Raw genomic sequence first — 27,370 nt, 5'->3', positions numbered from 1 at the left:
TACTCTTTGGCGAGTTTTATTAGCATAACTTAAAAAGCACTTTCAGAAAAAAAAAAAAGAGAAGTGCAACCCGTGAACTTCTTTAGGCAAATTTTACACAGCCATACAGCATACACACCTTGATACATGTCATACCAAAGCAAGAACGCCTCTGGGAATAAAAATGCACACTGGGCCCTCGCAACACAGCTTATTTCACAAGGGTGCACCAACGCACCGGAAGGTACACATTGCATGCGAACTACGAAAGAAATCTCCAAACTATTGGGGTGTCCAACTACGCTCCGCATCCACTCCTACTAATGGTGGGACCATGCTGCAGCACTGGGAAGGAGGGCTGCCCAAACTTCGACGCAAAAATAGAAAACCTCTACGACAGGCTCCGGCCACCAAGAGATGCAGATCCTTGGTTCCCAACTTCACACTATTCACACGCTGCTGCCTGGGCACAACTTTGACAGACATCACTTTATGCCAACCCGAGTCTTACTGCTACCGAGGTTTTCCTTCGGTGGCCTTTTTCAACGGCACGCGATAAAATGGCCCTTGTGAGTTCTTGGGCCAGGGGCAAGCAGTCGTTCTCACAAGCAAGCCACAAATAAATGCAACTAAAACGTTAGTGGCTCAAGTAAACCACGTTAACTGGCTAGCAGCTAAATGAAACACACACTGACACAAATATGCTGCCAATTTAAGCAAGAACATAAGCACTACCAAAAAAGAAGAAAACTACAGCCAGAACTCGTAACAGCGTACTTCAAAATACTGAATGCCTTGTACTAAACTTTTCTTTCGACACAAGGTAAAATCCACTCCACCAAGAGGAAAAGCAAAATTTCACTTACCACTTTTGCCACATAACAAGTACTTGTTTGCCTAAGCCTTTTCCTGCATGCAAGCATGTAATCACACACATACAATCACAATTCCGGAAAAGCAAGTAGCAGCCACTGGCAACAGTTGCAGTTAGGGGGGAACACTGCAACGTGCAACTGGAATTAAATCAGTACTTCAGTTCTAGACTGTTTAGTTTATGTAAGAAACGGGCAATACTTTGCCCAATGCAAGACCTTATGCCTCAAATCTGTGTGTACAAAAGCCTCGGGGAGGAGCACAAACTATGCGCCTTGACATACCTCGAGTTAACTACTAGGCTCCAAGATATGTCCACTGCCTTCCAAGCTTACACATTTTTCAAGGCGCAAGAAGGGCTTTTTTTTTCTTATTCTTTGCGTACGTGTGATCAAGTGCATCCAGATAAATGAGAAGAACCACTGTTACTTTTGCCCACGTGTCTCACACAAATTAACCAACTTTCAACACAAATTTAAAGGAAAGTCAAGTAGCTAAGATGACAGCATGTGGCATAAACTTCCCCAGGTGGTACACAAGTACAGCCCTTAGAACCCAAAGCAAACACAAGAGAAAAAATCACTGGTCACATGAATTTACATTTAATTACAGAAACATCAGTGACTTTCACATCAGCACACTGTGCTTGCAACAATTTTTGTGGCATAAAGAAAAGAAAAACAGCTCAGATGCACATCCTCCTGCAATTTCAGCCAGAATGAACATGGCATGTGGAGGAAACATGTCCATTTGCCAGGCCATTTTCCACTGGCTCAAGATCAAACAGTCGTGTGAGAGTCATGTCACAATGGCGACAGTCTTGGCCCGATTTGTCCCCATTCCAATTTCCAAACCACAGGCAGCTAAGCAATGCTGGAACATAACGGAGCAAGAGACGATGCCAATAGCGGAAACAAATGAATCTTGCACTTCCAGCCAGGCATGTGACAAATCCGTATTCCAGCTGGGCGGATCTGGGACAACTGGAGCGAGCGAGCCAGGAGGAGGAGGTGCCCAGACTTCCTAATCAAGATTGCTGATTTGCAGCATGACACCTGCTACAAACTGCCTGATGTGCTCTCTAAAACCTCCAGCCACACATCACGTAAACTAGCCCGCTTTTACCGTAAACGTTGCAGCGCACGTCGAGGGACGTCACTCCGCAGCCCAGCCCGCCGCAGCCGCCCCGCACTTACACCCCAAGTGCAGCAGGTCCTCTTTCGGAACACGCCACAACACAATGACAACGAGCGGGAGGAACAGGGGCCTTCTCAGGAGGACGACGAAGACGGCGACGATGACGGAGGTCGACACTGGTTCGATGAGGGGGTGGGGGGACGCGGCACTGCTGCTGGCTTGTCTCGAGAAGCGGAGCGACTGACTGTGATGGCGGTGTTCTCTGTGCCCGCAGTGGTGGGCTGTGCTGCTAGCCACGGGTGGCGCAGGCAGTCAGAAGCCTTAGCTCGCTGTGCCGGATCGTAGGCCAGCATGGGAAGGAGGAAGTCCGCGAATGCCTGAGCCTCAGAGGGGGTCCAGTCATACTTCTCTGTTAGCACCTCGTACAGGCCCCAGGGCTTCAGGTTGCTGATGTGCCTCAGTTCCCCTGCAAAATCATCACACAATGAACTAAAAGCATCAAACATGTCTTCTACTGCGCAGCTTAAAGTTATTAGCATGTTGGCTCTGAAGCATGCCATAATGGGGATCAATTGACGGGTGCTCACTGACCTTGGACAAGCAAAAACCGAGTAGCACAGGGCATTTTTTCTGTTCATTTAGATAAGGCTGCCGCGGTCAAGACAACTATGGGCTCAGAAGCTGAATGCTTAAACCAGTGAGTAGCCCAGGCAGGCAGACAAAGACTAGATTTCCTTCAGTATGCCCTATTGCCTATAGCGAAGTCAAAGTGGAATGTTTTAACAGTGAAATATATGTGCTCTTCAAACAATAAGGATTACATAAAGCAATAAGCAGCCACTCCAAAAGAAACCACCTCATTTTTAGCAAGACGATAAATCCAGTAGTAAAAAGAAAGAAAAAAGTACATATATACTGACCCCGCTTATTGAAGAACTCCCTGGAGTATCGGCCCGAGAAGGCGATGTGCCTGGGGATGTCCCCGAGGAGTTCGATGATGTGGGCAAGGTGGTCTTCGTCCCGACTGTAGTCCTCGCCAGAGTGCGGCTCAAACAGGTAGTCACCAGTGGCAAGCTCAAAAGCCTGAGCGAAAAAAACAAAAAACTAATTACGACAACCAACTCATATTGCCTATAACAGTGCTAATATCTGTTATATTAAAAAGCGCTCTTAACATTGTGTTCATTATGCTTTCTAGTATCTAGCAAAGTGTCCATGTGAATTTTTGTAGTGCAGTTTTTTTGCATTGTTTCTGCAAATAATGAACAATTTCCTTATCTTTACAGATAATCGGTCAATTAGAAAAATAATTACATATTTGAACTCAGTGTAAGAAACTGAGTCAGAATACCAGGCTTTATCCATTTGGTCAAACATTGGAAAAATAGTTTTAAGAGCCATGTCCCCCCTTAAGCCCGTTTAAACTCGAGGAAGGCTCTGCCAAAAAATGAGTTAATGCAAAAGGTAACGGTGGATGAGGAAAGAAATCCCTGTACCATGCACGCTGTGCTCCAAATGTCGGCTGGCGTGCCATAGCCAGCACCCAGCAGGACCTCAAGGCACCGATACTGCCGCGTCTGTATGTCCTCCGTGAAGTGGTGATGCTGTGACAGGAAAGGACAACACTTGAGTGTGGTGCACTCCACCAGATAGCAGGACATTTGTGGAAAAGTGCACAAAATGCCGAGTAGAATTGATGCCTCAGTAGCAGTGCTAAAAATAAAGTAAATGAATAGCCTGCTGGGCAGAGCCTCACATGTACAGCAAAAGAGCTCAATGCTGCCTGCACAATCATGAAACGTATTCCTTGTCTGCATCTGCATAAAGTGCTTGGCAGAATTTTCTGTGGAGCGGTTAACTTTATGGTTGTGGCCGCCATCCATAACATCCTTTTGGTGTAGGTGTAGTCAACTGGTATGCAGTAAAAACTCGTCAATCCGGATCGCAAGGGATCAGCAAAAATGTCTGAGCTAACCGAATTCCGGATTATCCAATTTACAATGAATGAAAAAAAAAAAAAAAAAAAAGTACTGGGCATACACGTACTTTTATTTCATAAAAACTATTTTTATTTGTCTCTTCGTCAGAATTTGTCCGATAATTTTTTTCAGTCCCATCAAGTGGTGGTGTGCATGCCCACTGTCGCGTGATCAGATGCAAAATTGCTGCAGTACAGTGAGAGCCTCGGCGGCCACTTGCACAGTGCGACATTTGCTGCTCCCGACTGCCATCGTCGGAACAATTTCAGTCTTCATAAAAAACTTCCAATAACATGTCGTCATCGGTCAGCATGCCAGCGACGACAACATCGTCATCGCTTCACTGGAGTGGTGATCGCAATCGTTGTGGAGCGCAACGGCAGTGGCAACAGACACCAAATACAGTGTTGTAGAGCAACGAGCGCTTATTCGCACAATTCGAGCACTGTCACCGTTGCACCACAAACAATCGGGACAGAGAAATAAGGAGTGAAGCTACCGCAGCCACAGGACAGCAATACAAACAGTCTCGCCGCACTGACAATGATGGTGATGATGTGGATCCTCCCTTTCAAGAACGCAATCACCTGCACCACTGCTCACATGATCTGCTATCATCACATTTTTGCCCTTAAGCTTTTTTTTATCTTTATTTTTCGTTTTTGCCGAGTAGCGCGCAGACCGATTCGCCTCGTGTAGCTTTCCCTTTGCCCGCTTGCTGTGGATGCACATCCGTGCTGTATCGCACAGTAAAGCAGGAAGGTCGGTAGCCCTCATCGGAGTTCTCTGAGTTAACCGATGTGCGGGTAAATGCCTCCGAGATAATGAGCCTTTGCCACCACTGAGCTATATGCAGTCTTGCTGGGACCGCGCAGCGAGTCAGAGTTAACCGAATTTCCGAGTTAATGAGATCCAGATAGACGAGGTTTTACAGTATCTTCTACATATTGCGCCCCTCCATGAATAATCCAATCAAATTAGCACAGCACAATTTCTGTTTCATTTTTTTTTTTTTTTGATGCTTCACCCTCTTAACAAAGCACTGCAGAGAAGCTACTCTGGCAAGTGGACTCCCACTGCACCTCAGACCTTGTTGAAGACCTCATATTCGGCCTATGTGTACGTTTGGACACGAGCACTTACTGGTTGTTAAATGACATACATGACAAGAATTTTTTTTTTAAATTTCAATCATAGTAGATGGGAAACCAGTTAACGTGGTAAAATGTGAACCAGCACAAATATAGAGCAATTCTCCACTCCTCAGATAGATGACGGGTCGCAGAAACACAAGGTAAATAACCTTTATCCGTGCATTTTACAACTTGTATATTTACGTTACAGCTTTGTGACTAGCACTTCCGTGAAAGCGACCTTGTATTCACGACAAGCTACACCGAGTGTCATCAAGGTCATCGTTCTGAGTGATATCTCTGCCTAGCATTTTTAGCTTTATCTATCCATCCAACAATAAATGTGCTCTCAGATTAATTTTGTGCCTATCTTAATGCTTATTCAAGTAACTCTGAATGAAGGTGAAAATTTCCTCGCAACTTCATTTCTGCCATTGAAATAAATGCCAGATGGATAGTGTCAAACTTCTCATATACTTCAAAAGATTAAGTAACACAGGTAACACAAGTATAAACCTCTTCATCGCTAGCACAAAATTTTGAGAGGTAGCTGGAGCCCTCCACTATGAAACATCCTTTCTCTTTCCGCTTTCACTCCCACCTTCCTCCTTTTCCCTTTGACGCCACTACTGCGAAATGATCTGTGCCTCAAACACCATTCCTTACGTATAATAAAATGAAAGAAAACTTTTTACAGATAAATAACTAAGCTGTTGAAGAGCTCACCAACAGAAAAGCAAGAAAGTGTAAGACTGCTGGCGCAAACACAGCAATAGGAAATAACTAAGGTAATAATACGCTCATTCAGAGAGAGGTAGGTACTCTAAAAATTCTTTCGAGACTTCTTGAATGACCGATTTTGAGCACATCTACTGCGACGTTGTATGAACCGGAAAAGTACTATATTTACTCATACAATGAACCCACTACGTTGTCAAAAAGAGTTGACATCGCTTTCAGACAGGGTTCATTACACAGGCAAAAAAAAAATGTTTTGCAAGAGTCAGCAGGTTGTTTGCGTCAAACGGTATTTGCTGGTTTTAAAACAAGAAGAAAAACTTGGGACTTACCACCCAGCAGGCATTTCCAAGGTCAGCTATTTTTACAGATATATTACAAACTTCGTGCACAGGATCTGCCATCTTCTCTGGTGTTTTTTGGTTTTCTAGAAATAACGAAAGCACAATTACAATACAGCACAAGATCAACTCTCTTTTAACTAGTCTTCTAAAACAGCTACAAAGGCACGCCCTACATTGGCCATGACCCAGTCACTGCCATAGCGCAAAAGCTGATGGGAAGAAAAGCTTCACTTTCTGGCACAAAATGATAATATCAGAGATGCTTTTCATTTGTGAGAGCCAGTACTGGCCGGCAGTACCTATCATTTCAAAAGATGGTGGCATATATCTTTCAGAAGACAACTGCGGCTACATGCTTGACCCACTTTTGACGTAGGCGATTTTTACCAAGAGTAACATGCATTTTGAAGCACGTACAGATGCTTCAAACCCCATCTGGCTGTGCCTTATGGAAACACTTCCTTAGTAACGCATTAGTTTGGGCCAGCAAGATGCTTTCTCTTTACTAAACATTTCTGCTCCATGAAAAACAGAACGATCTCCCAATAGAGAAAAAGAAAAAAACAAAACATGCATAACAAAAAGGGAGGAAGACAACGAACCTGGGCAGGAGGCTACCCTTCGCAGCTGCGCGGTGGGCGTGGGTGGCGCCAGGGTGCTCTCCGACCGCTCCAAACGGCCACTTGCAGTTGTCCGTGCTGCTCCGTCGCCACGGTGACCATTGCAGACATCGCCCCCTGCTCCTGTGAGTGCCCACGAGGGGTCACCGCCTTCTGCACCCCGTGCCCAGTCCAGCATCGCACCCTCTGGACATGCACGGGGAGGACAACCAGAACAAAAAAAGTTATACATGACCGCAGAAGCAAAAGGCCAGTCTGTGAACCATGTCTGCCTGCTGCACATGGACAATCAAATTAGCAACTGACTAAACACTCTACTTCACAGTGGTACCTAACTCGCCAATGCCCCATCAGAAATTCAACACTTTTGCACAGAGCTTCCAGCATCACTAATAAAACTGTACTACCTTTATCGTGCCTGGGGAAAGGTGAAAAAGGTTTGGTTTGGTCTGTGGGGTTCAGTGGCGGAACTGACAACAGGCCTCTTGCAGCAGCTTTTGTGGTAAAAGCGAATGGTACTTCTAACGGGAAATTCAGATTTTGTACGAAGAAAACTATTTTTGAGCAAAAAAAAAAAAAAAAAAAAAAAAATTCGAACCAAAAACGTTTATTTGGTATCAAAGTTTTGCCTTCAAAGCACATAAAAGGGGGTTGAAAACTTTTGAATAAAAATATAAAGACTAGTTCGTCCTAGGCAGATTTTCTTTACGCCAAGTCTATAGGAGAAACCAACCAAATGTTCAAACTTGTCCGAGTTAGTCTTAACGGGAGTCTCAAGTAGCATACTTACAGCAGAGCCGGGATATTTCGATCTATTAGCTTTATCAACCACCCATAAATGCCATATGATTTTGACATACCAAAACGCCTTAGGCTATGAGAGGCTTCAAAGCAGAGATCCTGAAAGTGGTGGTCTTCTTAAACACGGCACTCTTTAAACACTTCGCACGTCAAGATGTGTCAGCTGTATCACCTTGGTCATCTACCAGATAGCAGCGCTAGTATTGTGAAAACATGAAGTTAACGAGGGTATGCTCATTTCTCATTTAAAGTAAGGGCTTGAGGCTATGATGCTTAGGTCATTTCAGTTTGATGCATTTTGAACATTACCTATTGAAAGTTTAAAAAAATTCTTTTTTGTTCAAATTTTATTTCAATTTTCCAAACAACTTTTGGCAAACACTAATGAATGCTGTTTTTTCTTTTTTCTTTTATTCCTACATTTCCAGTCACAAACTACTCGCTTTGATTCGAAAATATTCGCTTTGAAACTATTTGAACAAAATAATTATTCGCTTCGTATTTGCTTCAAACTGAAAATTCACTATTCACACATGTTTGCACCTCCTCAACAAGGTATAGTTCAAAAGGACTGTCCATTGCAGCTTCCATGCAAAGCAAGTTAGGGCATAGCAACACTTGGCAACTGATGCGCTACCAGCAAGTTAGTGAATGTCACTGCAAAAACTGCACCACTAGCACAGGTGCACGATATTCTTCCTTTTACTTTAGAGATAAGCTTACGAATTTCAATTATTTATATACTCAACTACATCACAATCGCCTTTGCGTTTCGACAGCAAGTAAAAATAGTCAAACCCGAAGGCCCCTTTTCTCGCCCTCCCCACCTACGTTGCCTTGAGTGCTTTACCTTGTGGTGGCATGTCGGGTGGGCTGCCCAGGGATGGGGGGCCCCCTCCATTGAGCGTGGCTCCCTCCTGCTCGCCATGGCCCCCATCCTCATCATCCTCTTCCATGTCCAGCTCCTCCAACTGCTGCATCTGCCGCTCAAGCAGCTCCTGCTGACGCTTGGCCTTCTTGCGCAGCTTCTTCTTCTTGTTGCGTGACATTTTGGAGGCTGCCCCACCGCCACCACCGCCGGCCGCCCCAGCGGCCCCGGCAGCCCCCGCCTCAGGCAGCAGTGTGGGCACCGTGCGCAATTCCTTGGGCGCTGTGCTCACTGCACAAACGGAGAGGGCATGGCTCTGCACAATGTCCAAATTCGAAACCACCGTCACAGGGAACACTGGTTTCATAACCACTGCAGAGCAAGCTGAACTAAACAAGCTTGTACACTAGAACAACGGTTTCAGCACAGATTTCAAGGACCCTACTCTGGTTACGAACATTAAGGACCCTACTCTGGTTACGAACATTAAGGAATCCAGCAGCCAATGAAATCATGGAGAGTGTAGGAGAATATTTCATTTATTTTTTAAAATTCATTCTGCAGTGTTAATTAATAGAGAAATTATTACAGCACAGTTAAACCTGGATTTAGCAAATCTCCATGCAACAAATTCCTCGGCATTACTCCCCCTTATAGCTCCCATAGCAAATGCTTCAGAACTCCATGAGATGGTGTTTTTCCAGTTGACAAAACAAACTTGCTACATCGGCTATCGTATCTGCTAGCATGACCGGACTCCAGGGGAGCACGACTTCTTTCTTACGTTAATTAGTTGAACATTTAGGTAGCATCCAGTCCTTTTGCACAGACCTCACAGCAGCCGACATGGCTAACTTCAAAAATCTGACAAAACTGCTTCGCTCAAAACATGGTCCAGATAGGCGGCCCTTCACCAGTAGTAAATGATAGGGGGGGGGAGACATGTTGACATCACACTCACACGTTGTGCCAAGTGCAAAATGTTTGCCTTTCCTCGGTGTCGCGAAATACAATCTCAGAAGCACATAAGGTTGCAAAAACACCAGAAAGTAGATCTCTTCTTGGGCTCCGGTAACGAGGCTTAAACGCACAAGAATTTTAACCTTACACTGTAACCCACACACAGGCGGCTTAGCAAACCTTAAACATACTTCTCATAAATACTGCGCTGCTTAGTTGGACAAAGGAATTGGACGAACGCTGAGGTTAAGCGCAATCTACCAACTGAAGTTTTATTCCTTAGAATAGGAAAAAGTAAACACAAGCACGCGACGTAATCTGACGTAATTCACGATACAACTAAGCAGCGCACCATTTATGAGAAGATGTTCCAACTAGCCCAGTCCCAAGCACTTCTTAACTTAAACATACATGCAAGCAACTGCAGCAGGAAACATAGAATGCAACAAGTAGCAGCAACTTTGGTTTTGAATGGCTGCTTGGCGGATGATGCCGATGGTGCTAGTGCGGCTGTTGATGGTGATATAGCGATTACGTGCGAATCGGGAGGGTTGGCAGATATGAAAATTATGTTTTCAAATCATTTTCATACCTTTTCATTTCATTGCAAGGCTTATGCATTGTGGCTAAGATCACAACAGATCATTTGCACTGCCGCAGTGCACTTTGCCATGATGACCATACTTTCTTCCTCCAAGTTCAACGATGCAGACGCCAAGATAATGGCAGGCATGCTCACCTAGCGAGCCGGGGAGGCGCAGCCCCATCTTCTGCCACTGGGTGGCCTCATAGGCCAGCTTGCGCACGTATGCTTCGTCCACTGCTATCAGGATGTTTTCGGGCTTGATGTCTGTGTGGATGATCTGACACTTGCTGTGCAGGTACTCCAGGCCTTCTAGCACCTGTACACGCAATGCCAGAGCCGAATCGATTGTGTGCAAGCATCACACAAGCAGCTAACACACACACTGAGATACGACCCAAAATAAAAACCTATTTTACGAGGCCCCTGTGGATCGCCTGTTCACTGCGCGCAGTTAATTGCTTAGCCGTGGCTAAGGCCCCCAGTTTCGCAAGACTTGGCGAGATTGCATGTTGGTATTAAGATTCAATTTAGTTGATGGTCCTTCTCCCGCGGTACTGTCTACGCCTACATCAATAGTGAAAGAGGCACTGCACCTTCCCATTCCCAATAACCAATCATTATCCTGGACAATTTGACTGGGACAAAAACCATGGCCAATCCATTCAGTGCCTACAGTGAACAAGAAACCCATTCAGACCTCAAGATTATGCCAACTCATGCTAGGATCCAGCATGCATAAAAAAAGAAAATTGGCATATTTTGATGAGAATACATGCAGCATTTCCACAAGAAAAGACAACAGGCCATAACATCAGATAACCCAGGTTGTACATGACTGTAGGAACCAAGGCACACGTCAGTAACACAACATGGCCAAATATCCAAGCTTATCGGAAGAAAGTTAAGACTAATAGCATACTGGCTTGCTCCCTCTCTTTGCCCAAGACTACATGGCTAAAATGATACAATGCATGTAAAGTCAGAAATATTTGCAGAGACGCAGGTACCACATAAAATCACATGCAAACGGGCCTTTTCATAACACAGGTCTCCAGAAAGATAAAAACTGCATCATAAGCAATGATTAAATGAAGCATCCGTCTTACCTGCCTGATAATGGTTCGCACATTTTGAAGTGGAATGCCCTGGTAATTCGACCGAATGATCAGCTTGAGTAAGTTGTGTCCCAGCACTTCAAAGACCATGCACATATCTGGAGAGAAGCTCATTCAGGAAAACAACTAGCAGACACACAAAAAGAAGGGAAGAACAAACGTGGAACTCCACCTGCCACAGCAGCTGGAGAGGCACTCACTTTTTACAGGACTCAACTGCACCTCAGCTTACAATGCCCTTCCTACTTCGAGCTGAAGAAGCACTGTAAAAGCTGAGGCAGAGTTTAAAGCTTTCGCCCAGGAAAAGATAAGCTTGAGAAAGCCTGTGTTAAGGTGGCGGTCCCACTCCAGCGGTGAAGAGACGACATTTTTGGCGATATTCATACGCCTACTGCGCCTCACTAGTTTAGTTTATAAATGTGACTTTGATATAGTTGTAAAGTTTATTTCCTCTCCTTTCTAATGGTGAATTTGGTTTATAAATAGCTGCAACGATGTTTAAGCTGTAAAGGAAAACACAAAGGTAAGAAACGGCTTTTCAGCTCTATTTGTCTCGGGAAAAGCAAAATTGTGCAAAATCTTTTGCACCTAGAAAAACACCGTTCGAGATGTTTTGAGATTAGATGTTAATGAACAAAGTTAAGCATTTTTATTACTGTGTGTCGCATAGTTTATTAGCCACGCGCCTGTGAAAAGTGTATAAAACAGGTAATTATACATACAGTAACTTTCAAGATACGCATTCTGCTGCGGAGATTTTTTGCGCAGTTGGAGGTCGTACATAGTTCGCTTTTTTGTGAAAATATCATCTGTCTGCTTCATTTAGTGTAAAAGTTATTTGTGATCAAACTTTGCGTTTTTTTGTAAAATGGCTAAAAGTATATGCTAAACTGTTGAAGTAATAAGCTTTTATCTGTGCTGAAATTTCGCGTGGAAAAACTTTACACCTCGCTGTCAGAGGATAAGCATCGGTTTTGTTCTACGACTCTCGAGGAATGTGCAGTGTCAGGATGATTTCAGCTAATTTTTTCGTGGTTCACTTGAAGCGCGCGAGTTCTTCATGAAATATTTTAAGCATGATTGAAATGCTCCGTGGCTTGTTCGTTTCTGGCGAATATAACTTAAAGGTTCGGGCTTTCGTTCCTTTATTCAACCGGTAACAATTATCAACTACAAAGTGTACAAAAAGCAAATAATAGTGGAATAACAGAGCCACGTGTGATAAACGTAGTAGGTAGCGCCATCTATGAAATTTCATGTGCACTAAAATGTCGCAGTTCAGAAAAATTACGAGGATGGCGCCACAAACACCCTGAATCGAGGGGTATTTACGAGAGGGTATTGTGCTTCTACAGTGTTTTCCCTCTGCCCTTTCCTTTCCATCGGGCGAGAGAGGTAAACACTGGCGAGTCGGGTCGAGTGGTCGGGTCGAACTGAGGTGCACGTGCTTCGCGCATGCGCAGTAGCGCTACTTGAAAATGGTCCCTTGACAAATGTGCACTAGCTTGCTTTGAGGTTTATTTATCGCCTCGAATTGTGTCATACCGTGTGTGTGCCGAAACGTTGCCAGCTAAGGCTCTCGCGCTACTTACTTACTCTCTTACTCAGCAAGATATAATCGTGCCGGAGACATTGAAATTTTTTTTTCTGGTTTTGTTTTGGAGTCTTGTAGCGCCCCTCGCGCCGCGCTTTTGTCACAAACAACGGCACGGCTCTGGACAAAGAAGAATTTGGCACTAAGCGTCTCATTGCAAGCAGCGAAAAAAAGAAAAAAAAAAACAGTTCGAACCCGAACGCTGTCGGAGCTGGTTATTCCTCGTCTTAGCTCCGTCACAAAGCTATCTTCAGATGTTCGCGGTGTTAGCATATATAGTGAGGGTGTGGAATTTAGACTTTTTTTTTCAGTGGCAAGAAGAAAAAATATCTTCCCCTTTCTACGATAAAATGAATAGTAGGGCACGGAACTATAACACTGTATAATTTCAAAGAGCGTCTCCCTAGGAGAAATTGCACGAATACTTGTACCCTCTGCCACTTTACTGGTACAGATAAAATGTTTCGACAGTCTGCCAAGTACAACTTGAAAACCTGAACATGCACAAGCATGCCTCTTCAACCTTCCCACTGAAGTTCCTATATAGCGCAAGCAGTGCAGGCTCCAAAGAAAAGGAGAAAAAATGATATAGTGGGCAGCCGAAGATAATCACCAGCGTTTCAGTAATGTTTTTTTTTTTTTTTAATTGTTGCGTTCCGGTGATGATAGTAAAGGTAGGTAACGTGCCGCAGTAGCTGCCGGGGATGTTTTCGGTGAATGGGGAAACAGCCATGTGAAGCTTCTCCAATACAAAAATGTGATGTTGAATCGGGTTTTGCCACTGCATTTCAGTCATTCACCTCACTAAAAATTAAAAAAAAAAAGATGAGGCTTAACGCTGCTGAACCGAATGTCGAGCTTAGCTCAAATGAGAGAAACCACTGTAATCAAGAGTTCGACGAAATGCAGTATGATCTGGTGGTGGCATAAAAAAAATATACAGGCTCACTGACCAAGTCAGTTTCATGAAAACATACTATCGTTTCGAAAGCCCTAAGCTTCGTTGTTCACAATGGAGAAACCAGACAAAAAGCATTCGTTTATATCTTCTTCAAATACTTTGACTTGATCAGTGGCCATATATATATATATATTATGAGAGAAAACACTGAATTGGTTTCCCGTTTGATGCTTTTATTTGAGCTTATTTTATTTATTTTATACGTGCATGATGTCCCGTCCTCTTCCCAGCTAATTCCGCTTCGTGAAGGGGGATATACCGCGGATTGTCCGAAGCATTACGGCGTCTAGGGATGCATTCGGCAGGGAAGCTGGTTCGGCATTCATTTTGCTATAATGCTATACCTGCCTAGCATCGCCTGCTACCGCGCTGTGCCGCTGTGGCCGGGGGCGTGGAGCGTTCGGTCTAGTTCGCCCGGGCACAATGAAGACGGCGATGTTGCTATGGTGATGGCACTGTTTACGATTCTTAGAAAAACGCGCCACTCGCGCAAGTGAGCAACAGCGCTAACGCTCTAAAAGCCCGTCGGCAGGCAGAGCGTTTCCAAAAGAATGGGGCCCTTATCTCGAGTAAGGTAGATACCGTGTCACCCAGGCGTCCACTCACCCACCGTCTCAACGCCCAATTTGTTGACTTTATATTTGAACCTTGTTTTCAAGCAACTCGACTTCCTGTGCTCTGAAAGGTATCCGATCATGTTAGCAAAAGTGACATAAAAGCGTGTGAGAATTTCGAAGCATACAAAGAACGTGCTTCCGTTTGACCACATGACGCAAAGCCGCTGTACTGCATTGGTATGGAAAAATTCACAAATTATAGCACATGCCAAATCTGACCGAACGCGATCTGATCGATGCGTCTAATCGTTTGGCATTTGCAGGAAAACATTTGGTAAGCATGGGCGCTCTTGCATGGAGTAAAAATTGGGCTTTGATTATTATGTTGCAAATGTGTGAATGTACAGTGCCACATCACGAAATTATTTACTACCAACACATGAAGCCGAAAGGCGGGCTCAACACTAAAGTATACTTGTTGCATACGTGTGTGTGCCCTGTGAAATGAGTGCAATAAAGTAGGCTACAAGCTACAGTAGTCCACCCAATATATTGGTTCAGAAAGCGCATGCATCATCACAGGAAGCTGCAGCAGGACAGGTCAGCGTCTTCCATAGCATGCTACTTTTCACATCAGGTTTCAGTGTCGAGTGAAATTCTGCAGGAGAAAAATGTTTCTAGGAGATTGATTGTTAAAATTTTATTCTAATTGCCGGAAAATACTGTGTTCCTTTAATTGCACACACACACACACACGCACGCGCGCGAACGAATAAATAAAATGACTGTGGAGCATCCAACTGGGAGTGGGGAAGTGGCCGCCATAAGCGCCTACAAAACTGTCCCCGTTAGGTCCTTTCTTCTGGCAACCTTCCTTTACAACCCTTTCTCCCCTTCCCCCATTTCCCACATAGTTTAGTGTGAATGCGCCTCCTCAGTGCCGAAGAGAACATGAATACATGCCGGCCTCCTGCGCGATACATAGCCTCTTGGTGGATTTCACATCTATTTCGGAATATCGATTCATCTCAAAAGGAAAAAATTGGCAATCATTCACTTATTTGCACATTGTAACTTACCAGCAACTAGTTTCCAAGATTGGACAAGCACGAACAAAAAATAAACAAGGGCGACTGTTGACTGAAGTTCAGCTAATTATAGCTACATTATCATATTTGTAATCACGTTTGATAAAGCAAATTTCCGGTGACCGCAAGAGCTGACAGCTTCCACTACAGTCAAGGAATGTTCCGATCCCTACTATATCTATGGCATCAACAATACATGGTAATAGCGCGGGTGACAGTAGGAGCACAATTCTCTATTATAGTGCGCTGGCTGCTCCGCTATTACTCTATCCCACTTATGGATAGGGTCGCCGTATTCTAAAGCTCGCTAATGATCACTCGATTGCACAGCCCAAAAGATGAGGATCAAAAGAACACAAGACAGGCGCCGACTTCAACTAAGGTTCATTGACGAAGTGTGCAGAAATAATGCCATTCGCTTTTCCTTTCCACTGGTACTAAGATTGCACAGGGGTAGGAGCAATCACTATACTTCGTCTCACAAGATATCTGCAGCACTGCGAAAGGCAGAGGAGCCCTTTCAATTGTGCTCCTAAGTGCCTCTCGCCTGTGCGCACTATAATAGAGAATTGTGCTCCTACTGTCACCCCCGCCAATTTGGGGGGGGGAGGGGGAGGTGCTTAGAAGCACAATTGCCTATTGTACGCGTGATCTGTATAGGCAAGAGAGGGAAGGCTCTTGTCCAATTGTCGGGGCGCGTATTGTTCGAAGTAGTGGTGTGGTGGGGTGAAGAGGAGAGTTCAATGGGGCAGCCCATGCTGTGCAGGACGGGGACAAAATCCCTCCCCTTCTCTGCCTGGACACTGCTGTGGAGCCGCAAAAACCTTTGAAAGTCCACGCAGCAACACAAGTGTTCAGGCAGCTCAAGTGGAGAGGGCTGGGTGGCTGGGTACTCAATTCCTCAGTCATGGATTAGTGGCGTAGCCTGGTGGCAGAATCTGAACTACTTCCAAGATGGCGACCGTAGAACCGCCACCTTAACTACACAGTGTATATATATATACCGGAGCAGGGTTGGGCGATGCAATGCGCACACACACACTCGAAGCCTGCCTGAAGCATTAAGCTGTAACCCAACTGCCCACTACGACTACCCATCTGAAAATCTCAGAATGTGTGCGTCTACCCTCTATTGAACTCGAAACACGAGAGACGTGAAAACCGCAGCCCCCAAGGATACGGGTCCCGTTGACGCCAGAGATCTTGAAGTCGTCAAGAAGCTGTACGACTCGCTCTCGGCACGTGTCGTCTGTGTCGCTGTCTCGAACCTGAAGCACATGAGAAAAGGAAGAAAAATGCGCACACCAGATGAGCACCTGCACATAATGTTTTTCACCTTCCGCAGAAAAAATGTAGCAAAACTCACCGCCTTCAAGAGTTTGATCTCATCCAAGGCAGTGTCCGTGTAATGTGAGGCACTCTTGACCACCTTCAGGGCCACAAACCGCTTGCCCCTGCCAGCATAACAGAGGTCACTGTGAGCTGCACCCATTGAAAAATGCAGACATCCAAGACTGCTTTGTTTTAACAATTCTTAACAGAAGCCCTCCATCTTTTTTTTTTTTTTAGCCTCAAGGATTGAGAATGGCTTCCAAGATGTTCTGAAAAACAAAGCAGAGGCCCGCAGAGAAATGGCTGAATAATGACTGCCTTCATAGCGAAGCAACTGCAATTCAACCAAAGGTAGAGATGAGGGAAAAGCACGGCAAACCGAGAACCCCTGCTTTGAGAAAGACCTCCAAAATATACAGACAAACCTTTAGTTCTGTTCCCTATAACACTATTTCGTGGCTGTTTAAAAAATGGCTTTTGCTGTGTCACATAAAATGATGTTCAAACAGTGACGCACAAGGAGAGAGAGAACTTTCCAGAGGAAGACTATGGGCAGAGGTTGGCCCAAGGGGGGTGTACCACCCACTAACTAAGGGCATAAAGTGGGGAAGTGGCTGCTGTGTGTTTCTTTCCCACCAAGTCTAAAAATTTGCTGCCACTAGTTTTTTTGTTCTGCCACTGCTTGAGCTTTGAGTGGGTGGAGGCCTTGTGGAGAGTGGGGGTAGGTGGACAGCCCTTCTGGAAGGTGGGCAGGGATGAGATGAGGCGGTGGACAGCAATATCTGCATTGCACCCCATCCCACACCACCTAGACCCACATGTCACTCATATAAAGAATGATGCCTACATGTCAGGAACATGTCTCTCTCTCACACACACATGCGCACACACACACAAAAAAGGGGACCAAGGTCCAGCATATGAAATCACAGTACACCCTGGAAAACTCACACTAGGTCCCAGCAAAGCCAAACAGTTGAAAAGTGGCCCCAGCCCAATTTTCTGACCACATGGTACCGGCTGTGAAATAGGTCCCCGATCTTGACTGGGTGGTAGCCCCCTGCAGCAGAAGTGGCAGAAAGGTTAGCATCATGCCCTGACCATATAAACACAGGCTAGGAAAACAATTCACAAGAAATAACCCATGTAAAGCAGTGCCCAATCAAGAAAGTTATCTTTGAAGAGAACACTGAACTCATCCGGCCCGCTGCCACCTTTACCATGCCCCGCTCACCCTTTTTATCACACCAGCATTGACCTCTATGACCCACTTCCATGCAGTACTGTCAAAGCCATCATTTACTTCAACCTACATCACTTCATCCTCTGCCAAAGTCATTCATGAGCTCCTCTCAGCTTGCCAATCCGTTTACCACACAACTACAGCATACCACCCGTGAACCCCTGGGCACACGGAGTGGTTCAACTGTACTATGGGTGACATGCTCACAATGTATGAGCATTCCAACTGGGCCAGGTTCTACCATTTGGAACTTTTTCATACAATGCAGCCCTTCAGGTGACAACAGGTTCTTCTCCCTTCCCCATATACGGCTGTGAACCTTCCTGTATCTTGACACTACCTCTGTCAGAAATCACCCAGAAGACTAAAGAGTGCTGTCTGCCTACACCCACCTTTACCTCCAACAACCACGGCTACCCACAATGACCAGCATGGCAATAACAAGCCTGCTCAACAGTCCTTGCAGACTTCGTTTGCCTTTGGGCTCACAGCAACAGTGAACTTTCAACCAAATATTATAGCAGCTATCAAGCCGTTCACCATAAATCTCCCAGCAAACACCCAACTGAGCTAGTCGTGCCTGTCGTGGGATGTTCGACTGCCCTCTGCATAGCAACTTGCCAGCTTGACTCCTTCGCTTTCTTACAGAAACAGTACAAGGCAAAGAAAGAAAGAATCAGAAGAACGGAAAGGCAGAAAGGTTAACTAGACAAAAAAAAAGGGTACAGCATCAGGAGCATGTAGCCCTGAACTTGAGTCTGGCTTTTGGCATGGCGGGAGTTAAACGCAAAAGAACAGAGCTGAACGTAGGTGCGAAGAAATCTGTGAATACAAGCGGCAAAAGCCATCTCAGTCAATCCAAGCTGTGAGGGACTAGTATCGACAGCTCAGCTGTTTCCTCGCCTCAGGAGAATCTCAAGCAGCTACTTAGCGGCTGCTTAGCTCAGTGAAGAGGCCATTTTGGAAGTGGAGGTGAGTAGAGAATCAGACGCTGATTCATCGCCCAGTGAGGAGTTCGTGCTCGAAAGTTCAACCAACACAAAGCCCAACATCACGGGTGTCATAGTAAGCGAGTCGCTTCAGGCTGCACTACAATTTTTCGAAGACAACAAGACAAGGCTAATACACACAAAAGTGCCGGTGTTCTGTGAAATTTCGAGTCCAGTGCACACCGTTATGTACAAAAGCAGTCGTTAATTACAATTCTCTTTTCTCAATAAAATCCTTTTTGTTTTTATTCATGACTCGTTATTATGGATGACTCGCTTTATGGACAGTTTTGGTCGGAAACCAAAGTGTCCATATTAACGAGGCTTGACTGTATACACACACATATATATATATATATATATATATATATATATATATATATATATATAGAAAAACATCGGAGCTTTCTTAGCAAGTTCTTTAACAAAAAAAAATGTGCCAGCTCCCCATATTGCTTATATACCACCATTTCCCACCAAACATCAGTTGAAACTAAATTTTGTGCCTCATTTTGCACACCACAACAATTTTCCCCGCCAATTTCCAGATGAATTCGGCTCATTTCATTTATTACTACTGACATCCCCAACAGGTTCTTTTACAGGAGTGGATAAGAAAACAAAGATCCACCATAAAATTTGCAATGCAAGGGACACATTGAAAATACAGGTGTACCGCAGCTAATAGTAAATAGACTCTGAAGACACACATCCAAACTAAATGCAACACGTGAAGAACCAAGACAATAAGTTGCCTAAATAACCGCAAAATATTCCTACCTAAGTTTGTGTTGTAGGCAATCTTATCCAAATGCTGCAGGCACTCAGGGGAGACATGGGTCTTAAAACTTTGTTGGAAGCACATTTTTTATTTTCACTTGTAAAACTTTTATATCTTATCCTGAAATCCTTACACAGTTACCATGTCTGTGAGTGAGAAGTTCAGTGAGCTGCTAAATCTCTATTATTAGCTCAATTTTAAAACTACTTCCAACATTGCATTCCTTACACTTTATAGTATCTATCTGTATATTAAAAATTAATTTCTGATGAGCATTTTTTCTCTATTGTTTGGGCAGACAGTAGCAATCATTCTCTAATAACTTTAGAACTAATTGCCCGAGAAGAAAAATTTTTGCATATTTGAAATCAGTAGGAAAAAACTGAACAATTCTGCCAGGTTTCATAAAATTTGGGCAATAAATAACAAAACCAATTTTAAGACCCTTAACTCTTTCGCTGTCACGGACGTACCGGTACAATCGTGCGTTGAAAACTTCACATCTGAGCGCACTGGGAGTGGCCATAGTACTTGTCAAGTGTTTCTAAAAGTTCGTATTTTCGCCTCGTGCAGTGTTGGTACATGGAGCGACAGCATGTGTTACTCTCCCACTGAGCGATCGTGTGGCTCGCGCGTGCAGGTTTTTTTTTTTTAATTTTTATTCTGTTGGAGTATTTGCATTATGTTGGCATGGTTACTCTCGAATGGCCCACTGAGTAGGACCTTTAACTACGGACTGGAGCGATGGCTCTTCAGATTCTGAATTTGAGTCCAGCTCGATGTGAACTCTCAAGTATTAGGCAGCGTTTTTTTTTTTTTCATACACCCTCATTTATCGCATCTATAGTCAAGCTGCTGCAGACGATGTTTATGAACAACATCTGCAGATTATGGAAATAGCATATTCCGTAGAGTATGCTATTTGTATGGCAATCATAATCAAAGATAAATCATAATCAAAAATAAGGTTCTAATCTCGGCAGTGTTGCCAAAAATGAGTAAACTTAAAACCGTCACTTCACATGGTCAGTAATGGAATGAACTTACTAAAGCAATGCCTTCATGTTGCATTGGTTTTGATTTCAAAGTAATGTGATTTGATTATAATGAGGTGAAGGGTCTTCAATCTGGCTTCTAGCGTTGCTAGCTGAGCTTGTTTACACAGTTTTGTTGAATAGTTGTGACGGTATTAAAACTAAACAATGCAGCAAGTCACTGTATCCTATCAAGTTTGAGGCAATTAGTTCCAGTGTGATTTATACTAATGGAGTTAGTTCGAATTTGCAAATTTGATGAGGTTTAGGAAAATTCCTTTTTTAGTTACTGACATGATCGAAGTTTTCTTTTCAAGCTGAACTCCAGCTGTCAATCATCACGCCATCTTGCTGTGTTTTGGAAGTTTCAACAAAGCTCAATTTTACCATTTGTTGTGTTTATTTTACTGTATAAAAAGTGATTGTCAACAAGAAGTCTTAATGGAACATGAACGCTATCTTGTAGACCATTAACAAAAATCAAGAATAGGAGTGGACCTAAAACACTACTACCTTGTGGTGCCCCTGAAGAGACTGAAAAGATTTTAGACCAACAACCTCTAACCTTTACCTATTGTTCATGAGACAATGTATATGAGAAAATCATTTTCTTTGTATAAATATAGTAGCCCCCTTCAGCAAAATTCGAGAATCGTATATTGAATACATTCATCCAACCCTTAATGCACATTAATCCGTCCACTAAACCATTTTGGAGCTGAGCCAACTGTCAAAGATTTGGAGTCCTTTGGAAGTTCAAATTTGGTGGTGCTGCTTTATGATCTTGACACCGCTACCTCCTCAACCTTTCAGCGGGATTTCATTACGGAACAGTCCGATGACTCATTAATGAAAGCCAAAACACTGTCGCATTAAAAACCAAACGAGCGGACAAATCACTGACCTGCGAACGACTAAGTGAACAAATGAGATAAGCTAGCGAACGCCAGTATGAATGACTGGTATGTATAAAAACTATCAAATGCTAGTGACTTAAGGAACGAAGTAACGAGCGAACTAGGGAACAAACCAGTGCACGTGAAGCAGGCTTTCAAGTGAGCGGGCAAACCAACACTTGAACCATCGAGGTAATGTAAAAAAACGAGACGAGTGATAGCTACAGCTTGGTTGACGAGGTGCCACCATTTAACTGTACAGCAGGTTCAAATAAGGCACCAAACATTGATCGCCTTCACTTCAGCCTGCACGATGCCACTGTTTCGCACAACTGTGGTTAGCAATGAACCTATACAAAAATAATGCGGCAAATTTGTTTGCTTCCGAACACTGACCACAGTTTCAGAGAAATGACCTTCAAAAAGCGAGTGTTCCCCATAGAAAAGAATTGCCACCCAATGAGCAAACTGCAATCTTATAGGGCTTAGACAAACAAGGGAACTTCGCAGAGACCGGAGTGGGCCGCTGTCCCACCCCACCTATGCATCCTGCACAGTGCTCTGCCCTATCCCGCCTCACTATCATCACTGCCATAGCGTGACACCTGCACGAAAGCTAATGCCGGCTGTTTGATCTGTCCTGCTGCGTCCTAAATGATGCCTTTGTTGGTGGCTGTGACCAATAAAAAAAATTCCTTCCAAGAGATAGTTAGGTCCCTGTTTGGTACATACATGCAATACAGGCTGGCTTTGACTGCTAAACAAGAGTGCAGAAAACTGCTAATTTATATTCTTTGCTAAACTTCGTTTTCGTAGCGCACACTAAAAACTATGTATAATAACACTTGCAAGGTACAATTCAATGCTCCTGCGCATTTCGAACAGTGGCTGTGGTTCCTTTATACTTGGGTTTCCATTGCAGCTTTTCCTATGCAATGATTTACTACAGTGAGCTATTAAAATACTAAAAAAAAAAAAAAATGCTATATGCACTGGGTAGAATTAATTATTTGGTGGACAGAAAGGTGTAGTTCCTGCCATGTTTTTTTTTCTGTGGACACCTTTAGCCACAGCACACAATTACGGTGTTTTTGGATGTAAACACCCATCTAAAAATGTAATTAATCAAACTTAATAACATCTGTTACAGGTTCCTTATTCAACTGCAGACACTAAAGCCAGCTGCGTCAACGAAAACCTTAGCAGGTCACTGGTTCATGCTATTGAAGGCACAGCTCTCAACATACCAATCCAATATTAAAACTAAATGGTCAGCAAAATGCACAGTATGATCTGCCAAGCAAACAGTGCAGTAACTAACTAATCAGCTGGCAAGCAGTGCCTCATCCACATGCATAAGCTGAGGTATTCAGGTTAATTTATCACACATGATCATCCTACATGCAGTGAATCAGCCTGTTATGCACAGTTCTAATTTGTCACATTATTAAGATAAAAAACCCGACTAGTCTATGTTATGTTTGCAAAACACGCCCCTCGAACTGACACTTAGGGGAAAAAAAAAATCTTCCGCCAGGAGCCGAACCACCATACCCACCCTGCCCTATTCTCAGTCAAGCACACTAACTGCTACCCTATGCCTGGTTTATGAGAATGGTTTAGCAATTCTACTCGTCAAGGCAGCAGTAAGTAAAAAAGAAAAGGTGTAAAGGTACAAAAAATTCAAAAAGCTGCTCCCAAGTAGGGTTGACATCAGTGGCTCGATGACTTCACTGAGACACTGTCACAGTCTTAAGTCAGAAGTCATAGTCGTAAGTAGTGCGATGTCATCAGTCGCTACCGTCATCAGGTATGTGACGTCATTTGTTTGATTACATCACAAAGCCAGCCAATCAGAAGGCTGCGTCAAGCTGTACCCTGAATGCCGCGAGCATGGAGGAAGGAAAAAACTGAGGAGAGGCCGTGACGTCACTCTTTGCGACCGGAAAATGCTGTGGCGCCACCTACACGAGGTAGCTTTTCCCCTCGCACTCCTCTGTGTGCCCTTCCCCGTCTGAGCGCTTCTCCGCGCCATCCGACGCCGCAAGCCCGCGAGCCATGCTGCCCCATAGCAACGCTGACGCTGTTGCTATTTTCCCCATATCTAGGTTAAAAAAAAGCATGTGACTTCCGACACGTTTTTCGCAATGCATCTGGGATACATGGGGCCTCTCCTCAATTTTTTCCTTCCTCCATGGCCGCGAGAGACTGATGCCCGACTCCAAAATATTACACATCGTTGACTGGTCGCATCGGATGTCGAAGAGTGGCGGCCAGATCTTAGCGGAATGGCTAGGTAGATGCAGAAAGTAGTTGCTTAGGAGCCAACAATGTCGCGACAGTGCTAATGGTTTTGCATTATCTCAATGCAGTTTCCGAAGTGACTTCTAAGATTTTAAAGCTGCAGTCCTAGTAACTAATACCCCTTTCACACGGGCACTTCAGATCGCGATCAGCAGATTGTGATTAAAGTTTCAAGCGCAGTCAAGACTGACTGTGCTGCACGAACCCACTTGATTTTGATCAACAAGTTTTATCACTACACAACAAATGGCCCTGTGCGCATTATGATCAGTCATCAGTTTGTATTATATATGTAAAAATACTAGTTTAATTAAAACCCTTTTTCAGAACACAGCTCCTGTGGACAAGTAGCAGCTGCGTCATCCACTGAATGAGGGTGGTAATGACAGCTCAACCGTGGTCGAGACTGTAGAGAGATTGTGGGCGATCGCGAGTGAATTTGCCATGTAGCAACGGCGGATCCACGTCGAGCTTGATTTGAAGTATGAATAATTTGAGTGCACTCCTTTAGCACATTGTAGGCAGTCAATAAAATGAACAGAAATAGCAGTACCAATTCCAAACGCACCTTTGCAATAGTCCCTAGGATCTTCCTGCTCATCGTCGTCGGAACCCAAGATCTCCTCTTCTTCCTCTTCATCCTCACCGGCGTAGTCATACTGAGACTCATTCCTGGTGACATAGCAGAGAGCACACAGATGTTGTTGATATACAAACTGAACATTCTCAAGCAGCAATATGTGCATAGCAACTTAATTCAAAAGTGTCTGCTGTGTGAAGGCATACAACCCATACTTCAAAGGTGGCATGATCAAACAAACACAGGCTAGAATTGCATTTTTAATCTCACAATGACACAAGTGATTTGAAGCGCAAAAAAACAACAACATAAGATCGACTCAAGCACCATAAGTGCTACATACAAACATCATACACTGCATGAACAGCTCGCATGCAGACTAAACTTTTAAGAATATGTTGCAAGTTATGCAGGTAAGGAAAACCTTTTCCAGCCAATATAGTTTTACAAATCCGGCCACAGATAAGATAGGCTTTGCACGGTGGCTCAAATTTCGGCGAACACTCGCAATATACAAACCTCCGTCGCAAACGTCGCATAAAGTATCGCAATGTGGAACCGCTACTCCCTGACGGCGAGATTTCTCGCAGTGCGCGATGACTGCAGGAAGAACCAGGCAACCACCATTAGCGGCCTTTCGCCGGTATTAAACGAGAAGGAAGAAGCAAAAGAGAAAGAGGGGGGGGGGGGGGGGGGGTGAGATAGCGCACACTTGCACGGCCGGCTTCCGGCACAACCCGTCGCGATAAGCGCGGCTTCACCGCACTGCACGTCCAGAACCATCGGCAAGTTACCGCCCTCCCCGCACCCGGTCACCAAGTTCATCGACCACCACAAAAGCGCGAGAATTTTCGACGCTGACCTCGGTGCCCTGTGGTAAACACGGAAGCATGTCGGACGCGCCGGGAACGCGAGCGAACACGATTGGAGGCAGTCTTTCTTGCAAATGAAATATGAACACACTGGCCAGATACCGAAAGACTGCGAACGAAAAGAACTTCGTCACAAGCAAGGAATCGCGTTTCTGCGCTCACTTCGGTTCCTTATCCCCGAGATCACGAAAACGCAAGTTAATCGTACTTCACTGGAATGAACATGAGCGGCCCAAATTCAGAACTGACTGTACCCGTCGTGAGATGCACTGAATTCAAAGCACCCAGCCTAGGATCTCAAAGAAAAGGGTGCAAGCCTCGGGCGGTTACCGGAAAGCACTCCAGTCGTAAGAGAAATTCCCAAAAAGAGGCGACAAGTGACAACACGGTGACACCAATAGTAAACGTACAGATCGCAAGCGATGCTCGTAAAAAGCGCTTCCGCCGGGAGAAGGGCTCCCCGCCCCATTGACGGTACAAGCAACACGCATTTTTCCCCGTGACGACAGTCAAATCGATTCAATCAATACAGAGCGGAACGGCTATATTCGGGCCCAAAGAAACGGCCAAGCTAACGCACAATGCGTTCCTTATCGAGTGAGAATAAAAGGCGACGAAAACACGGCACACACTTTCTACGCCGCAGCGTATTCTGCGGTAACAAATATGTCGCTGCTTCAGAAAACGAACATGGGTCGCGGCGGTAGAGTCGATGCCTTGAAAGTACGGCACGCGACGGCACGACAATCTAGGCTAAGCGTTGACTACAGATCGAGGGGGGGAAAAAAGCAGAAATGAACCTGAGTTCATGAACCGGTGCAGGAGCAAGCATGGTCGAGTTTGATGACCGGCCTGGTCGTCTCTCGGTGGCCACCGGTTGGCGGTTCGCTAACATCCACCGCGCGTGCGACTCACAACCCAACGAAAAAGAATCCCGATACCGGAAAACATGTAGCAGCGACACTGCCGGTTGGAAAACGTGCCGACGACGACGATGATGACGATAACGAAGAAGCGAAGAACGAAGTGGATCAGCAGCTATTGTGATTCACTGCCCACTCACGCACGCAGTGTTTCGAGCGCTTTTCTTCGCGGAAGCGCGGGCACGAGCGCCAAAGCAGCGCTTCTCGTTCCTCCACCTGCAGATTTTGAACATCCAGTCATCAAATACTCTCGTTTGGTACCATTAATCAAATACTCCCGAAAGGAAAACCGCTTCCTTCCTCCGTGCACTACGGCAACTCGACCTAATTTAGGCTTACATCCAGGTAGCTGTACTGCACTTGCCTTTCACTTCGACGCTCCGTCAAGTGAGCGCACAGTCTCCGCGCACGAGGAAGTGGCATGTGACTGCTTTGAAATGTACGAGCACGTCGATGACAGCTCAGCACAAACGTTTCGCAAGGCGATTCGAGCTCACACACGCACACCGCGCATCGGATGGCAGTCGCAGAAGTGTCACAAAAACTTAGCAGCGGCTACGATGACGTAGCTGTGAACTTTTTCCCGTCGGTTTCGTATACTGCTAGTGTCCGTAATAACGGCGCACAAGTAGACGGCCAGAAAGGACAGACACTCCGACAAGCGTGAGACACTGCCAGGAGACTGGAACGAGGCAATAAAGCAGCGTAAATGGAAAACCTTAAGCCTACCGCTTCTTGTCAGATGCATCGGAGCGACCCTTGAGCTTGGACTTGGGACCTTTGGAACGCTTCTTTTTTGCCTGGATGGCCATAACTGCACCAGGAAAAAAAAATTTCAGGGTTCGGCACTGACTCCGTGGTAGGTTGGCAAAGCATAGACTCAAGAAAGGTGCCGGGTTTCTCAAAAAACTGATCTTACCTTTTCGGTTCACATCGGCATTCATCTTGCAGCGGGGGCTTACAACCGATACAAGTTTAGAATGGACTTCACTTCCAACATTTCGCTAAGCGCTAAAGAGGACGCCAGCAGTGAGCAAAAAAAATAATAATGCAGTTGTACGTTGCATAACTATAATTTATCGA

General features: G+C 44.8%; 1 protein-coding gene across 2 annotated transcripts; it reads right to left on the bottom strand.

Moving 5' to 3' along the window:
* Positions 1-27,327, bottom strand: LOC146208634 (SRSF protein kinase 3-like). 2 transcript variants are annotated; one of them, XM_084595556.1, is made up of 14 exons: positions 27,207-27,327; positions 27,017-27,101; positions 24,481-24,584; positions 17,617-17,725; positions 16,700-16,787; positions 16,514-16,601; positions 11,125-11,231; positions 10,172-10,334; positions 8,455-8,763; positions 6,786-6,989; positions 6,172-6,266; positions 3,486-3,593; positions 2,910-3,072; positions 1-2,455 (listed from the first exon to the last, which is right to left on the bottom strand). In XM_084595556.1, exons 1-14 carry the CDS (start codon positions 27,229-27,231, stop codon positions 2,124-2,126), a joined length of 1,980 nt encoding a protein of 659 aa, XP_084451682.1. In that variant the 5' UTR covers positions 27,232-27,327; the 3' UTR covers positions 1-2,123. The 2 variants fall into 2 exon arrangements, with proteins under 2 accessions (XP_084451682.1, XP_084451688.1); XM_084595562.1 differs by lacking the exons at positions 27,017-27,101; positions 27,207-27,327 and adding an exon at positions 26,652-26,795.
* Between the last annotated feature and the right edge of the window lie 43 nt (positions 27,328-27,370).

The sequence above is a fragment of the Amblyomma maculatum genome, chromosome 1 (genome assembly GCF_055883805.1).
Source record: "Amblyomma maculatum isolate TAMU_Amacu chromosome 1, ASM5588380v1, whole genome shotgun sequence".
NCBI lineage: Eukaryota > Metazoa > Arthropoda > Arachnida > Ixodida > Ixodidae > Amblyomma > Amblyomma maculatum.
Note: the sequence above shows the minus strand (reverse complement) of the source record. Positions and strands in the feature narration are given on the sequence as shown.

Bases quoted from the DNA above. Each gene is read 5' to 3' on its own strand.
- LOC146208634 (XM_084595556.1), bottom strand. From the start codon at position 27,231: ATGAATGCCGATGTGAACCGAAAAG. The intron at 24,585-27,016 runs GTAGGCTTAAGG...CTATGTCACCAG, and splicing joins GATGCATCTGACAAGAAGCG to GAATGAGTCTCAGTATGACT. The intron at 16,602-16,699 runs GTGAGTTTTGCT...CATGTGCTTCAG, and splicing joins AGATCAAACTCTTGAAGGCG to GTTCGAGACAGCGACACAGA.